The sequence below is a fragment of the Penicillium manginii genome (assembly GCF_028828005.1).
Source record: "Penicillium manginii strain IBT 31320 chromosome Unknown utg000003l:1.0-959480.0:1.0-959601.0, whole genome shotgun sequence".
NCBI lineage: Eukaryota > Fungi > Ascomycota > Eurotiomycetes > Eurotiales > Aspergillaceae > Penicillium > Penicillium manginii.
In genome coordinates this window covers 592,659-607,083 of record NW_026643104.1, presented here as the reverse complement: position 1 = coordinate 607,083, position 14,425 = coordinate 592,659, and the positions used below count along the sequence as shown (strand labels likewise).

The following is a 14,425-nucleotide window of genomic DNA, read 5'->3' as shown; positions in this document are numbered from 1 at the left end:
AGAGATATCCACCATGGTAATGGCACAGAACTGTCAGGGTTAATATGAGAAGCAATGGGAAAGGGAGTGGACTGTAGAATGAAGGAAAACACTAATGTGGATGCTGAGCTGCTTGCGCCGTTGATCTCTTGCCCACATGTGGCTCTGCTGGACTGCCATTGAGAGATAATGGGCGCAGGCGCCGTGAAGGTGATATAAATATGAGCCCTGCAGATCTCCGTTCCAACTTGTCAACTCGAACGGGGATACTGTAGAAGAACTAGTAGTAGAGGGACTATTTTGGATGAAAATGAGGTTAGAATGGATGCTAATGTGGCGACCGGCTATGTGCATGGGCCATATTTCCGGCAATATTTCCGGCTGAGCACCCGGGGAGATTAGGGACTGAAGACCCCATCGGTGAGGGATTCAGATGGACTGTGTGGATTCTTGGCTGGGGCATTGTGCAGATAATGGGCCTCCCATATGCAAGCTGGCTGACCGCATGATTGGGGATGGAAATGCAGGGTCCTACGTCGGTATCGGACCCGGTAACCATCAAGATCCGAATCCGAATCGGCAGACCCAGTGTACAAGCATCCTCGTATAGCAGCTGAGTGGCTGGCTGCATTGACGCGAGGCTCACCAGTTCAGGCATCCAATTCGGATATGCAGATGCGCCACACCGACAGCTGTGCATGAGAACTCGGAATTGAGAATTAGGGCGAAGGGTCATCCACATCCACATCATATCGATTGGCAACAAGTGTTGAGTGGTCTGATCCACCTGGCTGAAAAGGGTCAGCCACAATTCCACAGCCACTGAGACATGGTGCCAGGTTAAGCTTGCTTGAACTCGTGGGTAGGCGGCATTGGATGGGCGGAGACAGTTCTCGGAAGTAGCAAGCAGCAAGCAGGAGATCCAGTGAGATGATTAGGCCGGACATAGGAGCCGAGCTATACGGGATCGAGTGGACGATCGTGCAGTGGAAGTCCTGATCGACACGGGGTCATGACGGAAAGCGAATTGAAAGAGGATATGAGGGCAAGATTGCCTTTTAAGGCGGATCAGCGAGTGAAGTGAGACAAGTAGTGGGTAGGATGGAGTGAAACATGGGAGAGGTGAAGTGGAAGAGGTGGAAGAAGTGGAAATAGTTTACTCCGTAGGGGAGTAGCGTAGTAGATGTTAGGTTAGTCAAGGTTAGTCATGGAGTGGTCGTGGAGTTAAGGAAAGAGCGATCAGAGTGGAAGTGGAAGTGGAAGGTGCGAGTGGAAGTGCGAGTGTTGGTTAGGTGGTGAAGGAAGGTGCGCATCCATCGCACCTGCCCTGCAGTCCCCGGCTTGGCTTTCTCGGCCAGACCCAACAAGGCGCAGCAGAGCAACAACATCGTTCATTCTCTTACTTTCTCACTTTTCTTCCTCTACTGCTACCACTACCACCACCACCACTTCCACCGCTTCTATTATCATCCACTAGGGCTTCCCTAGTTTCTGTTCCCCCCCGGATCCTTCCGTTTCAGCCTGATCTGAACTGAGCCTGCAGACTTACGTACTCTGCGTTCGCGTTCCACTCCCTCCTCCCCTCCCTCCATCTCCAGTCAAACAACCCTGGTTCCTCGTCTTGTTCCACCTACCCCCTCCCTCCTCTCGGAACCGTGTTATTCGAGCTTTCAGATCCCTTTGCTGGGTGTGCGCAAGCCCACTCGCCAGCCCGCGACCCTTCCCGATTGTCAACACAACGTGGATTCGATCTCCAACCCCGGGGGTTGACCCCCCCCTTAGGAGGTCATCCCGGATGCCCGATCCAGAGATGTGTCGCGACTTAACGCGCCTGGGCCGACTGCCCAAGGGGACTGCGGATATCAAGAGAACCACCATCTCACCCCGTGGGATTCTGCGACATCCTCTCAATCGACAACGGCCGCGACGAAGGCGCCTATCGCTGGAGCCTGGGCCAATCACCAAAACACAAACGGCCCATGCTCGCTCATTTTGGTGGATCACCCTGCTGTGTCTATTCGTCTTTATATCACCCACCACCGCAGCCCTCATCGACTTCAATAATTGCCTGCCCACATCCATCTTGAAATCGGACCCCTTGCAGCTCCAATTCATACCCCTCGACGTCTCCGCCACATACAATCTCTCCGATCCCCTCCACCCGCTCAATGTCACAATTTACGGCAATGTCTCTGGAACGACCGATGGTTCGACCTATAGTTATTCCCCTAGTGACCCCCGGTGGACAAATTCCTCGTCGACATACGGCAAGATTTGGGATCTGGGGACAACGACCAACAAGTACACTACCTTGTTGACGGACTTTGACGTCCTGAGTTATGTGCCCTGGCATAATGGAACCCCATTTTGCTCGACCGTGAACCAAGGGGAATGCCCGCTGGGGCCGGTCTTCAATGCCAACAGGTAAGCATATGTTGCTGCTTCTATTTATTTTGTGATGATTTGTTCTGACCCAACTCTTCTACCCAGGAGCGACTTGCGAACGCTGAGGTCCTTCTCTGTTCAGCATGATATGGCTTCTACCTATCGATTCTCGACCATCACTCCCAAGTTCACCATCCTCCTTGGCGATGCCGCCGTTTCCGAGCTCGCCTGCATCACAGTGCCGATCACCCCGGATTTCGGCACGCCGCTCAAAAATGCCCTTGGATACGTCCCCTTGGTGATTCTGATCATGGTGGGAGTGGCGACTCTGCTAGCGTCCATGTACACACCCTGGGGTACGACCGATATCTTTCGGTGGACGAGTAATTATGGTCGCGATGAAGATATCCTCCGGCTAGTCACCCCCGGCTTCGCGGACTGCCTGCAGTATCTGCAGTACGTCGTATTGACCGGGGCGCTCTCCCTAGACTACCCTGGATTCTTCCAACCGGCTGTGAGCCACGGTTCGTGGTCAACCCTCATGTTCAACCAGAGCTTTGTCAACGGAGGCGGCAACAACCCCGTCCAAGATGGTATCTATGCGATCAACGCCACATACGGACTCGATCGGATGAACCAATTGGTTGGAATGGGCAGCACTCAAGATATGTGGCCTGGCATGATGATCTGGCTCCTCGTGATCCTGGGCTGTATCACGCTGCTGATTCAGTTGGGGTTTGCTTTGCGCTGGCTGCATCGTGAACTCGCCCACACCACCGAGCAGGACCTGCGCGCCAAAAATATGCCGTTCACCATCGGCAACATCATCCGCATTGTTTTTAACTATTTTCTCCTTCCTATCATCTCCCTCTCTTTCTTCCAGCTCGTCACTGCGAGTGGCTCCCCTGTATATAGCGTTGCCCTGGCGGCACTCGTGATCGTCATTCTTCTCTGCTTCTCCATATGGATGGTTCGAGTCATTGTTTCCACGCGCCCAAAGTCCCACCTTTTTGACGACCTTCCTACTGTTCTTCTATATGGTCCGCTATATAACACCTACTGCGACGATGCCGCTGCGTTCGCCATGGTCCCGATCTTCCTCAATTTCGCCCGTGGTGTTGCCATTGGAGCCCTGCAGCCGTCGGGAATTGCCCAGGTCGTCTTGTTGGCCATCTGCGAAGTGGTCTCCGTGCTGACGATCATCGCATTCCGACCATACCCTTCTCCGACACACATGAACCTTTATCAATGCGTCTTCTCTCTCGTTCGGTTCCTCACAATCATCCTCAGTGTGGTTTTTGTGCCTTCTCTGACGATTTCCTCCGCCGCACGAGGCTGGATCGGCTACGTGATTCTCGTGTTCCATGCTTTGGTTCTGATATTTGGGTTCTTCCTCAATGCCCTACAGGCCTTGATCGAGGTCTTGGCAAGAATGGCCGGTGCTGGTGGTTCCACCCGTGGAGGTCTATCTAAAGTCTTTGGCATGCGTCAGCTTTCAAGGCGTGAGGCTCGTCAAGGTCTCTCGCGCCAGAGTATGGGCTCGGAGGCTGCCATGCTGGCTAACGTCGATGGACGGATGTCTTCTCAGTGGGAAGGATCTCGGCCTCGCAGTCTGTCCGGAAGCTCGGCCTTGCTGTTGAACCGTGCCACCGCCAGTGAAGGACGTGCTAGTGGCATCCTTGAGTATGCAAGCTCGCAAGGTGGTGGCTCACATAGCCGTGCCCCCAGCGCCGGTATCTATGCTAACTCCCCGACTGCCTACACTGGAGCCGGTGGCATTTCACCAAGCAGCAGTACCTTCATGGGTGCCTCTCCGCGCGATCCCTATTACAGACCTCCTAGGCCTGGTGCGGCACGAAGGTCTACCCAGCCTGAACCTGGCGATCGGTCGAAGAGGAACTCTCGCAGATTCTTAAGCTTAAAGCACAGCCGTGCGGGTGACGCTGACGATGAGATTGGAGAGGGCGTCCCCATGTCTGGTCGGGGTACACCGGTGCCTGCATATCTTCCTGCACCCAAAGATGACCTGGAGGTTGAAGATTCTCAACAACCAAAAGACTACGCAGTCCGTGAAGTTGACTTCTACTATCGAGTCCGTGGTCCGCCTCTCTCGCACATGGGCACTCGGAAGTTGAAGACAGGTCCTGCCGACCCCACTGGGCCAGTGTCCTCCGCCACGGGATTCTTCCGTGGTTTATTCCAGGGAAAAACTAAAGACAAGGGCAAGGGCTTTGAGGTCGTGCGAAGCGCCCGCGCCCCTCCACCTGGTCTATTCCCTGCCGAGCGCTACAACGAAGCGCCATACCAAGACGACCCCGAGGACCAAGTGGCCAGTGAAACCCCTGGCGGACACTCTCGCAACGTATCTGCGGGTGACGAGACGCCATATCGGGATTCTGAAGGAGACAACACACCAAAGCGAAGCGATGCGCGCGCCCCAATTCTCCCTCAAGTCAATTCCGTCGGCAGTATAGAGCTTCCTAGCCGAGTGGGCTCTCGTCGCACCCAAGCAGCTCCCTCAGAGCGTGGTGACGGCGCCACTACGCCAGATCTCCCTACAGTCGCAGAAGCCGCCTCGCCAACTCGAAGCACCCCAGACCCCAGCCATCTTCAGGCGGAATCTCCTGGGACCGCACGTCTGCCTTTCAGCGGAAGCAGCTCGACATCCCGAGAACGCGGCGACTCCCTTGCATCAACCTCCAAATCCAATGCATCGAGCCACCGAACTGGCCGCGAGGGATCCCGACGAGACCGACCATCTAGCATGGGCTATGTCGCACAATACCGCACGAGGGACAACATACACGAAACCAGTCCCGAAGAAACTTCTTTCACTGGGAGTCAAGCAGAACTAGTGATTGAACAGCTGCACCGTGAAAACACCCATACCTCATAACCAAATGTACATCCATCAACTTCTTCCTTCCGCTTTATCCCCCTCACGCACACTCTAGATGGAGTCCTGAATCACCATCCATCTAAACAAAAACTCCTTCCTTGTACGCTACCTCTTGGACCCGAAGCATAACGAATTTCCTTCCTCTCGATGCTCATCTGGCGATCCTCAAAAGATCCTCAAAACCGTCGCGGGCGTCTTGCTTTACTTTGATTGCTTTAGCTCTTTGCTCTCTCTACCTGTGGCTTGGCTTAGCTTAGCTTGGCTTGGTCAGGATTTTTTGGCTTCCAATGCTTGCGACTCGCTTGCATCCCAACCGACTTCCAAGGTTTAATTCAATTCCCTCTTGTGCGAAAAAACAATGCACTGGACATTAATTCTCCCCCACCTCCAGTTTTTCTCTTTCCTCTCAAGTCTTCTTTTACTAGCATAGCCTGTGTTTTACCCGGATTGAGATTTGGTTTGGTTTCATTGCTCTTGGGCTACTACAATTTCTTGCTTTGTACCACCTTCAATATATGAGTTGGAATATTATTTTGCTGCTCCAAGTTTACTCAGGTATAGAACTGGAACTCGTATTGGTTTCGTATGGAGTCTTCTGAGTAATACCCAACGACAACCAACTACTATCCAGTGACCTCGAAACCCTGGAACTGTTCTGCACGATACTTGCTCTTTACAGGGAGGGCACAGGCATCACCGTGACTGTAGAAGTGCCAATCCATGGACAACTATATGTGGGAGTCCCCAATACTTGACCACCCCGTCAACACCGACTAGAAACCTGAAACATGGTATACTAATACATAATTTCTGCTCCCTGGCCTCTATCGGCTACTATAGTCGTCATGTCGGAACAAAAACTCAAGGAAATAAAACGTCACAATCCGCGCCCTACGCAGTGGAGATACGAGAACGAGTGGATTTAACTAAACTTGGCAGCACGAACGAGCCAATGAAACTCGGTCTTCGGATCAGATTAGTGAGTAGCCAAGGCAAGCCTTTCCATTTCACAAAATTCTGGACCCTCGAAAATTTATCACCATTCGGAAAAGACCCTATTAAGGGTCCAGACGCCTGTATTTGACCGAGCCGGTGGATAAACGAATAAGTAACAGTGCTGATAAATCGCAATGGGTCCCAATGGGGGTATTGTCCGTGGGATATTCCCAAAAGCTGCAGAAAGCCAAGGTGCCAAGCGCCGTACTAGTAGGGAGAATTGTCGGGTTGAAGGAGTTGGATAATTTTAGTAAGACTGCCTGTAATCAAAAGCAAGCAATGAATGCCCTGAGCGCCTCTCCGAAGCAATTCGATAATCCTCATCTCATCAGATCCGATCTAATCTGATAATGCGACCAATTGCCACTGCTCGTGCGGGAGTCTCATCACGACCACGACATACTGGAGATCATCAAATAAATACGAAAGCCTAAAGAATCGGACCAAACTCCATTCGCCATACTTCGGTCCACCGGCCCACTCCCATTGAGGCTATGCAGGCTACTCCCTTCTCCATCCGAAGACATATTTCCCCGATGTCTCTCGCAGATGCCGATCTGATTAGAAAAAAGTCCGTTTCAATGTCCCGAATGAGCTGGTGAGACATGCAAATCCGCCGATCCTGCCCGCGTCCGGACTTTCTAGATCTTGGCTTTATACATACATTCAGGATAGCCGTGACGAGCCAAGCGCGGCGATGGAAGTGAGAGATGAAATTTTGCTCTTTCCTCAATCTAGGGCAAAACTTCGGAATTAATAAGATGTGTGTAATAACCCATTGATCATCCCCCACTGACCTGGCAATTTCCTGTTATGAAAGCCGTTACGGCGTTGTTTATGTTCTGCGCGGATTCAGGATCCAAGATCGTTTCTCGTGATGGGGTCCTTTTTTTTTGCTTTCTGCTTATGGCTGGCTACCGTCGTGGCAGACACCACTGATCTGAACACTGCATGTGCAACTGGATGTCAAACAACAGTTTCCGGGGTCTTGTTTCCGGGATTGAGCTCCTTGTGCGGGAACGAGCTCCTGGTGAAGTCGACGTTTATCTGCATGCGGGAATACTGCTCGGGGGATGGACTTTCGGAAGGATGGAGAGGCCTCAATAGGGTTTGCGGAGAGGATGAGGGGATGGAACTTCTGCCGTGGTCTATTGTGGATGATGTTACGGACGCAGAGGTGCAGACTTGGCCTATTCTTACCTATGAGGATACTCAACTCGGTGCGCAGTTTAATACTTCTGTCTCGGTTGATCGAGGTCTCTTTCAGATTGGATATCAGACCATTGTGAGTGATGTGATTTCTGTTTGATCTGAATTGATACTAACTGGTATTTAGTTTGACTGGGAAGATCAAAGAACAAGGCGGCATAATTATGGGTAAACAATCAAACTCCACACACACACAGACACACACTTCGTCCGTTTTTTGGTATTTTCTAACATCTGGAATTTTCAGGTATGCGATACTCGGCTTCTGGGGACTTGTCGTCCTTTTCGGTACCATTCATAACTTCGTTCGATACCTGACGAGCTCATCTATCCTTCGGTCAAAAACGATAGCTAGATGTCAAAGCTTTCTCGGCCGGTACTTTGCCGTGCCACCCATCATGACAACTAGGCAAACAAGTCAATTTTTCAGCATACCTTCCACTCCAAGACTACAAACGATCATCATTTCGATATACTTCATCATCAGCATTGTGCTGATGTGTGCCCCCTACCATGCATTCTCCGAAAACCTTTAGTAAGACCGTTCCACCTCCACTGACAAAGAGCTAGCTGAAAGAATATTCGCTAAACTCCGTGACCTATCAGTTTTACCAAGAAGTCCACACAGCTATGGCGGTACATCGGAGATAGAGCGGGTGCTTTGGTCATCAACAATCTGCCCGTGATGTGGCTATTCGCGACGCGAAATAATATCCTCTTATGGGCAACAGGTTGGGATTTTGCCACTTTCAACACATTTCACCGTTGGATAGGCAGGGCGTGTGCCATTTTGATCTTTCTGCATGGAATGGCAGTTTGTATTTACCAAAATAAAGGTAAATTGAGAGTTCTTCATGAAGGTGAATCAAGCTGATCTTGTTAAAATGAAGAGCTGGGAACGGAAGTTTTCCTTCCTCTTTGGAAAGATGTCGACTGGTATATGGGTGTTGTTGTAAGACATGTTCCCCGCAACTTTTGGGAATACTAGTAACTCAGGCTGAATTCTCTCCGGCAGGCTGGTTGCTCGATAATATTGACAACTCTTTTCGCAAGCTCACCAATTCGCAAGGTGGTTTACGATCTATTTTTGATCGTTCATCAAAGCTTTGCTGTTGCTTGTTTGGTTGGATTGTGGTAGTGAGTATTTTCCAATCGTATTTTAATATGTAGCTAACGGAACATAACTATCTAGTCATCTACCAGTTGACGGTCCCGACTACGTCAACTTCATCTGGCCATGTATTGCCGCCTGGTCATTCGATAGATTGATCAGAATATTCCGACTCTTGACCTGGAATAAATTCGCATCCTACTCTTCTGCGGAGTACAACCGCGACGCGAATGTTATCCAGTTGAAGACCAGAGTACGACAGATCACCTCTCCCTACCCTGGAAGCTACTACTATGTTTACGGCTGGCGCTCTCTTAAGTTCTGGGAAAGCCACCCATTCACCTTAAGCGGTTGGAACACGATAAACACGACAGAGGAGTCATATACGGAGCTCAAATTCCTCATCAGCGTGCAAAACGGATTTACCTCCAGGCTTCGAAGCCAACTCCTCCGTCATGAGAAACCCGGCATCGACGTCTCATCAGAAGCGAGAAAAGCCTGCATCTCTGTCGAGGGCCCTTACGGCTCTCATTTCCGCCCGTGGAATTCCCAAACCGCCCTTTTCGTCATTGGTGGGGCCGGAATCACGGTTGCAACATCGTTTATACAAGATCTGGTCGATTTGGTGCAGAGTGGCAAGCATGTTGATCAGAGGATCAGGGGGGGTGAAGATCATCTGGGCTGTGAAAAATCCGGCATTCTATCAATTTGTCTACGAGCGGTATATGGCGGCTTGGGAAGACGTCTTTGCGTCAACGGATATCGAGCTATCGCTGGATGTCTACTTCACAACTTCTCCCAAGAACGCTTCGGATGATGAGATATCGGGATCAGAGAATCATGTCGAGCCTAGCGAGAGTATAAAGAATTGGGACACCGTTATCTCGCCGTCGTCCTCATCCAAGTCTCATATTGCGACGGAGAAAGTGCGCTCTGAGGAGGGCCCTCGAAATCCGGGCGCCGGGCCTCTGAAAACAACTTTCTTCCAAGGAAGACCGTTGATCGACGAATTGGTTAAAAGCCAGATTGAAACTTTGCAATCCTCTGGGGTAAATCATCTCGCATTTGTTGGCTGTGGTCCGGCAACAATGGCCCATGATATACGCCTCTCTTATGTCAGCTCTTCGGATAATGGGCAAGTTGCGGTTGACTTTCACTTGGCCCCATTTGGTTGGTAATAGTCAATAAATGGGAAAAGTTCGAAATCTATGGATTGATACTATCCGAGAATATGGAAATTTAAGCAGGCACAGTGAAACCAAAACAATCAAAATGACCACTGTTTCAGCCAAGTCCCCATCAGATCTGGTGTAATTGGCGGCATTGACCTCATGCTTGCACTCGCGAGCTTTGTATTCTCCATTGAAAGAGGAACAGACAAAGCTCCTTGGCCTTCAATTAAGCTCCGATAGAATTCAAGTAGCTTCAAAGCCGGTTTATGTGCAAGGTCTTCCGGAATTACGGCTCGGACTTGATCAAGCTCCTCAATCCAATCTTTCATCTCAACTACTTGAACCGCATACATGGCGTGTATTGGCTCGAGAAGGCTCTTCCACGTTGTAGTTGTAGGGTTGACAAGATGGAACACGGCAAAGAGACTTTCTAGCTGTGTTTTCCGGCGTGCGTGGACAATTTCCAACACAACATTCGCAAGTAAATCCTAAGAAGAACGAAGGAAACTTTGATTAGTTCACCATGTCACTAATTAGGTCGTGGTATCTTACCACTGGAACCCAATCAACCGGAAATGCTCCGAGTGTCGAAGGAATCTTGCCAAGGGACTTGGATGTAGCGATGAGTGCGGGGATCCATTCTTGGGGATTCCAATATCCGCTTTCAGTACTGGGGCCAGCGATTTGTCCTAAACGATGAATGCTAGTCGGCACACCGGAAGTTCGAGAAGCAGCCAGGAAGATTCGCTCGCAAATATGCTTGGCCTCTCCATACCCCTGACGGAGAGTTACATCGCAATTCTCAAATGGAAGCTCGGGAATGACGGGACCGTCAGAAAGCGTCCAACCTCCAACAGCGCCAATAGAAGAAAGAAAGTGGACGTGTGTGCGTTTCGTGCTTTGGAGGCTGAAGCTTATCAGATTGCGTGCGGCCCGAATATGCACTTCCTCGAAAGAATCGACAGAAATGTTGAAATCCATTTTCCAAGCATTGTGGATGAAAATATCAACAGAACGAAGCATTTCTTGATATTTTTCGCTGTCGATTCCGAGCTCGTGTTCACCAAGTGAAGTTTTGACGAATTCGACTTTTTCAGGAACGGTTTGGTCCAAGCCTCTTTCTAACAAGACCCTTTTTTGTCTTGCTTCACTCCCATCTCGTGTCAGGCAGTATACCTTGTGAACGAGTGGGTCCGACCGCAGTGTATCAAGTAGGTAGCTACCAAGTGACCCAGTGGACCCAGTGAGTGCAATGGTGATTTTGTTTATACCTTCTAACCGTGGCAGATCAGATGTGTATTTCTTGACTAGATCATCGATTTTTTCATGTCTCGGAATTTCCTTTCCCTCAATCTCATCCAACATGTTGTGGAGAAGAGTTGCAATTTTGGAGATACTTGGATGCAGATAGATCATCTGTGCAGTGATTTCTTTAAATCCGTTCGCGTTCAAGACCGAGACCAATTGAATCGTACGCAATGAATCGAGCCCGGAATTGTATAGGTCAGCGTCATATTCACATCGGCCAACGTCTGAAACATAGGATATGAGATTTCGAACAAATTCAACGATCATTGGAAAGTCGGGAGAGACTGGCAGGCTGAATGGAAGTTTCTCTTCACCGGGCAATGTGTATAGCTGCTCAATCTCATCTTTATAGTCCTCGGCCACAATCCTTCGCTGGGTACTTCCTTTTGGTGTTGTGGAGAAGGGCTTGTTGCGCGATGCTAGAGCGATTTTGCTTTTCAAGACATGTCCATGGCCCACACTGATTTGATTGGCCTTTTGAACTGTAGGCCAGATGATGTCGATTAAGTTTGTCTTCAAGTCAACTGTATCTAGTTGACTCCAATTCGGCTCAATCAACAGGGCTGTCTGGAATCTGCCGAGTCCGACAACAACTGCTCTGGCCACCAAAGCCTCTCCCTCGATGAGCTTCTCCATCGTCACAGGATTGAATTTCTCACCGTTACTGAGAACAATGACGTCATCCAAGCGACCATGAAATTTCCATAGGTCCGGATTGGTTGGATGTTCCAAGTATAAATCCTTCGTGTGGTAACACTGGAGATCGGGGAACGTATGGAAGATAGGCTGAAATTCGGGGTTTTCGTGCCTGTGCAAGACCATCTCATGTAGTCCATTTTCGACATGCTCTAACTTAATCCCAAAAGTAGGACTCCATTCAAAATATTCCCAATCTCCGTTTTCAGGGAGAAAGGACAGTACAAACCCACCCTCGGTCATTCCAAGGAAGCTGACTAGCTGAGTGCGTTCGCTGACCCTGCGGCCCACATCTGGCGAAAGAGGTCCGCCTCCAAAGTAGACACGTCTCAGTTTAGAAAGAGCCTCCATAGACCGTATATTAGAAGCTAACTCCTCTAAGATCGAAGGGGGAAAGAGTGCTGCCGTTGGGCGAGTACTATCCAATACCGTGGTCACCAATTCGATTGACATGGGTCCGTCCGGAAGCATCACGCATGGAATTCCATGAAATACAGCCATTATAAGTAGCGAAAATCCCATGAGATGAAAAAACGGAGTTGAAGAAAGAATCAGGTCATCAGGAGATAGCCTGTCTGGAACACCAGCAACTCGGCCTTCTGGAAGGGGGACATAGGCTCCATGATCCAAGGCACCAAAATATCCAAACGTCAATTGAATTGGCTTAGGAAACCCTGCAGGATATTAGTAAACGCCAGTTCTTAAGATTGTCCAATTGGAGAATATTACCTGTTGTTCCTGAGCTGTGCGCAATAAATGCCACATTATTCTTTACTTCCTCAAACGCTCCTTGGAATGGATAGACACTGCATTCCTCAGCCAACATTTGAGTCAAAGATGGAATCTCGAGGCTTTTGATATGAGAGCCTGCTGAGCATATTTCTTCTGCCATCTGCTTTTTCTCGGAGCTATAAGCTAACTTGGAACAGTTTGTCATCTCGAAAAGACGAATATGGGCAGCCTGGGAATTGCGGGTAGAGGAGAGCAGTGGCTAGAAAAATAGATCAGCATTCAAACTTCATTTGATGAACACACAGCTATAGATGAAAGTCGAACCTTATGGCCCGTTTTATTACACGCAATCACCATCACAAGATATCGGACATCATTGGCTCCAAGAAATGCCAATGTCTCGTCAAAAGAGGCACATGTTCCGAACGATCTCTCAATCCACCAGGCCATGTGGTTGATTGCCTGGGACAATTTCCTAACATTCAAATCCACATAGGTTTGCGCCCCCTCAGAGCTTTCGGGCATACTGCAGATCTTCCTATCGGGATCGGTTAAGGCCAGATCATCAATGACTTGGGTCATAAGCCGTTTACCGATATTTGGGATTCCAAAGTCTGCCATTTTGACATATGAAAAAGTCACTGAATATTTGCTGAACTAAATGCTGAGCTTGGGTGAAGTAGGATTTCAAGAGAATGGTGGGAACAACTCATTTTTATCTTCTGGTATAGGCGAATCTGAGGATTCATCGTATTGTATTGGTATTACAGTACCGTACAAAATTACCTCATATTGGAAATGGGTGCTCACCCACCTGCACGTCGCCATCACGGCCAGCCCACTAACCCAAAGCGAGAGGGAATATTCACAAATTTGAATTCGTTAGCAACGGATTGAAACAAGAAAAACTTGGAAATCTTAATCTCACTGACGTGGCATGATCACCGCATGCTAGGGACCTTGATGCATGAAGTCAAGGGCTAACTAATGGAAATTCCAAGGTTCAACATAGTGTTTAGTAAATATGAACTGGTTCTCTTGCCATTGAATGTGGTCCAGACTCGGAGATGGCATTGCATGAAGAAATTCCATGTGACCAATTACCTACTGGCCGGTCGCTCAGCCCGTGCATATCTATCGTGGAGCTTGTAGTACGGAGTAGATTGATCGACATTGTCGGTGGCTAAACCCTATCACCAACCACCTGACTGGGGTCTCATTTTGATATTGAGGCCGTGGAGCCCATGTATGTTCTGGAGGGTGACCTGCAACCTGCAGGGGATTGATTCGGCGTCCCCGAGACGAAATTGGTCATCGCCAATTCTCCCTTTTTTTTTTTCTTCCTCTTCATGCTTATGGCTGATGTGGCGGTGAAACGGTTCGAAGTTGGCTTTTTGACACCTCATAGTAAACTATACCTTACCTAGGTATCACTAGGCGCCCGTTACTAGTGGGTCTCAGGAAAAACGAGCGGAAAGTAGATATCGTTAGCTGGGGGGGTTACATGTTGAAACTTTGTGACGTATTCATATTTGGCAACCGTTCAAGTCTACACAGTTTGGAAATTTCATTCTTTGTACTCCAAAGTTATCAAGAAAGGAAAGGCATCATCGCTCCGGGGTCGCAACTGTCAAGTAAGTTAGTAGGTATTGGGTAGTAGGGAAGTTATGATGAAATATTATAGCAATTCCCTAGTTGATATGTCGAGCTTGATACCTTCAATACCTCAAGAATTCTGTAAAACCTATATTGAATTGGATGGAAATCAAAATTTATGAATCAGACGCCGGTAGCCTGGTGAAATCATCTGAATGATGCCCAGGTGTGTCTCAGGTAAAGTCACAAATTGTACGTACTGGTACTAGACCTCAGTAGTAGGCTCGCCAAAGTATTAATATACTACTGGTCGCAAAGGGCTTCCTTTTTCCAAGGTTATAT

At 49.1% G+C, this 14,425-nt stretch overlaps 3 protein-coding genes across 3 annotated transcripts; 2 read left to right on the top strand and 1 right to left on the bottom strand.

Moving 5' to 3' along the window:
- Positions 1–1,774: 1,774 nt before the first annotated feature.
- On the top strand, positions 1,775–5,260 carry N7533_003584 (uncharacterized protein; the record flags this gene model as incomplete). Its single annotated transcript, XM_057100234.1, has 2 exons — positions 1,775–2,403; positions 2,470–5,260. 2 exons carry the CDS (start codon positions 1,775–1,777, stop codon positions 5,258–5,260), a joined length of 3,420 nt encoding a protein of 1,139 aa, XP_056962922.1.
- Positions 5,261–7,310: 2,050 nt separating this feature from the next.
- On the top strand, positions 7,311–9,757 carry N7533_003583 (ferric reductase family protein; the record flags this gene model as incomplete). Its single annotated transcript, XM_057100233.1, has 7 exons — positions 7,311–7,544; positions 7,609–8,003; positions 8,075–8,304; positions 8,359–8,420; positions 8,484–8,605; positions 8,661–9,168; positions 9,191–9,757. The coding sequence occupies 7 exons, from the start codon at positions 7,311–7,313 to the stop codon at positions 9,755–9,757; spliced, it is 2,118 nt and encodes a 705-aa protein (XP_056962921.1).
- Positions 9,758–9,846: 89 nt separating this feature from the next.
- On the bottom strand, positions 9,847–13,108 carry N7533_003582 (uncharacterized protein; the record flags this gene model as incomplete). Its single annotated transcript, XM_057100232.1, has 4 exons — positions 9,847–10,239; positions 10,304–12,429; positions 12,485–12,746; positions 12,812–13,108. 4 exons carry the CDS (start codon positions 13,106–13,108, stop codon positions 9,847–9,849), a joined length of 3,078 nt encoding a protein of 1,025 aa, XP_056962920.1.
- Positions 13,109–14,425: the final 1,317 nt, after the last annotated feature.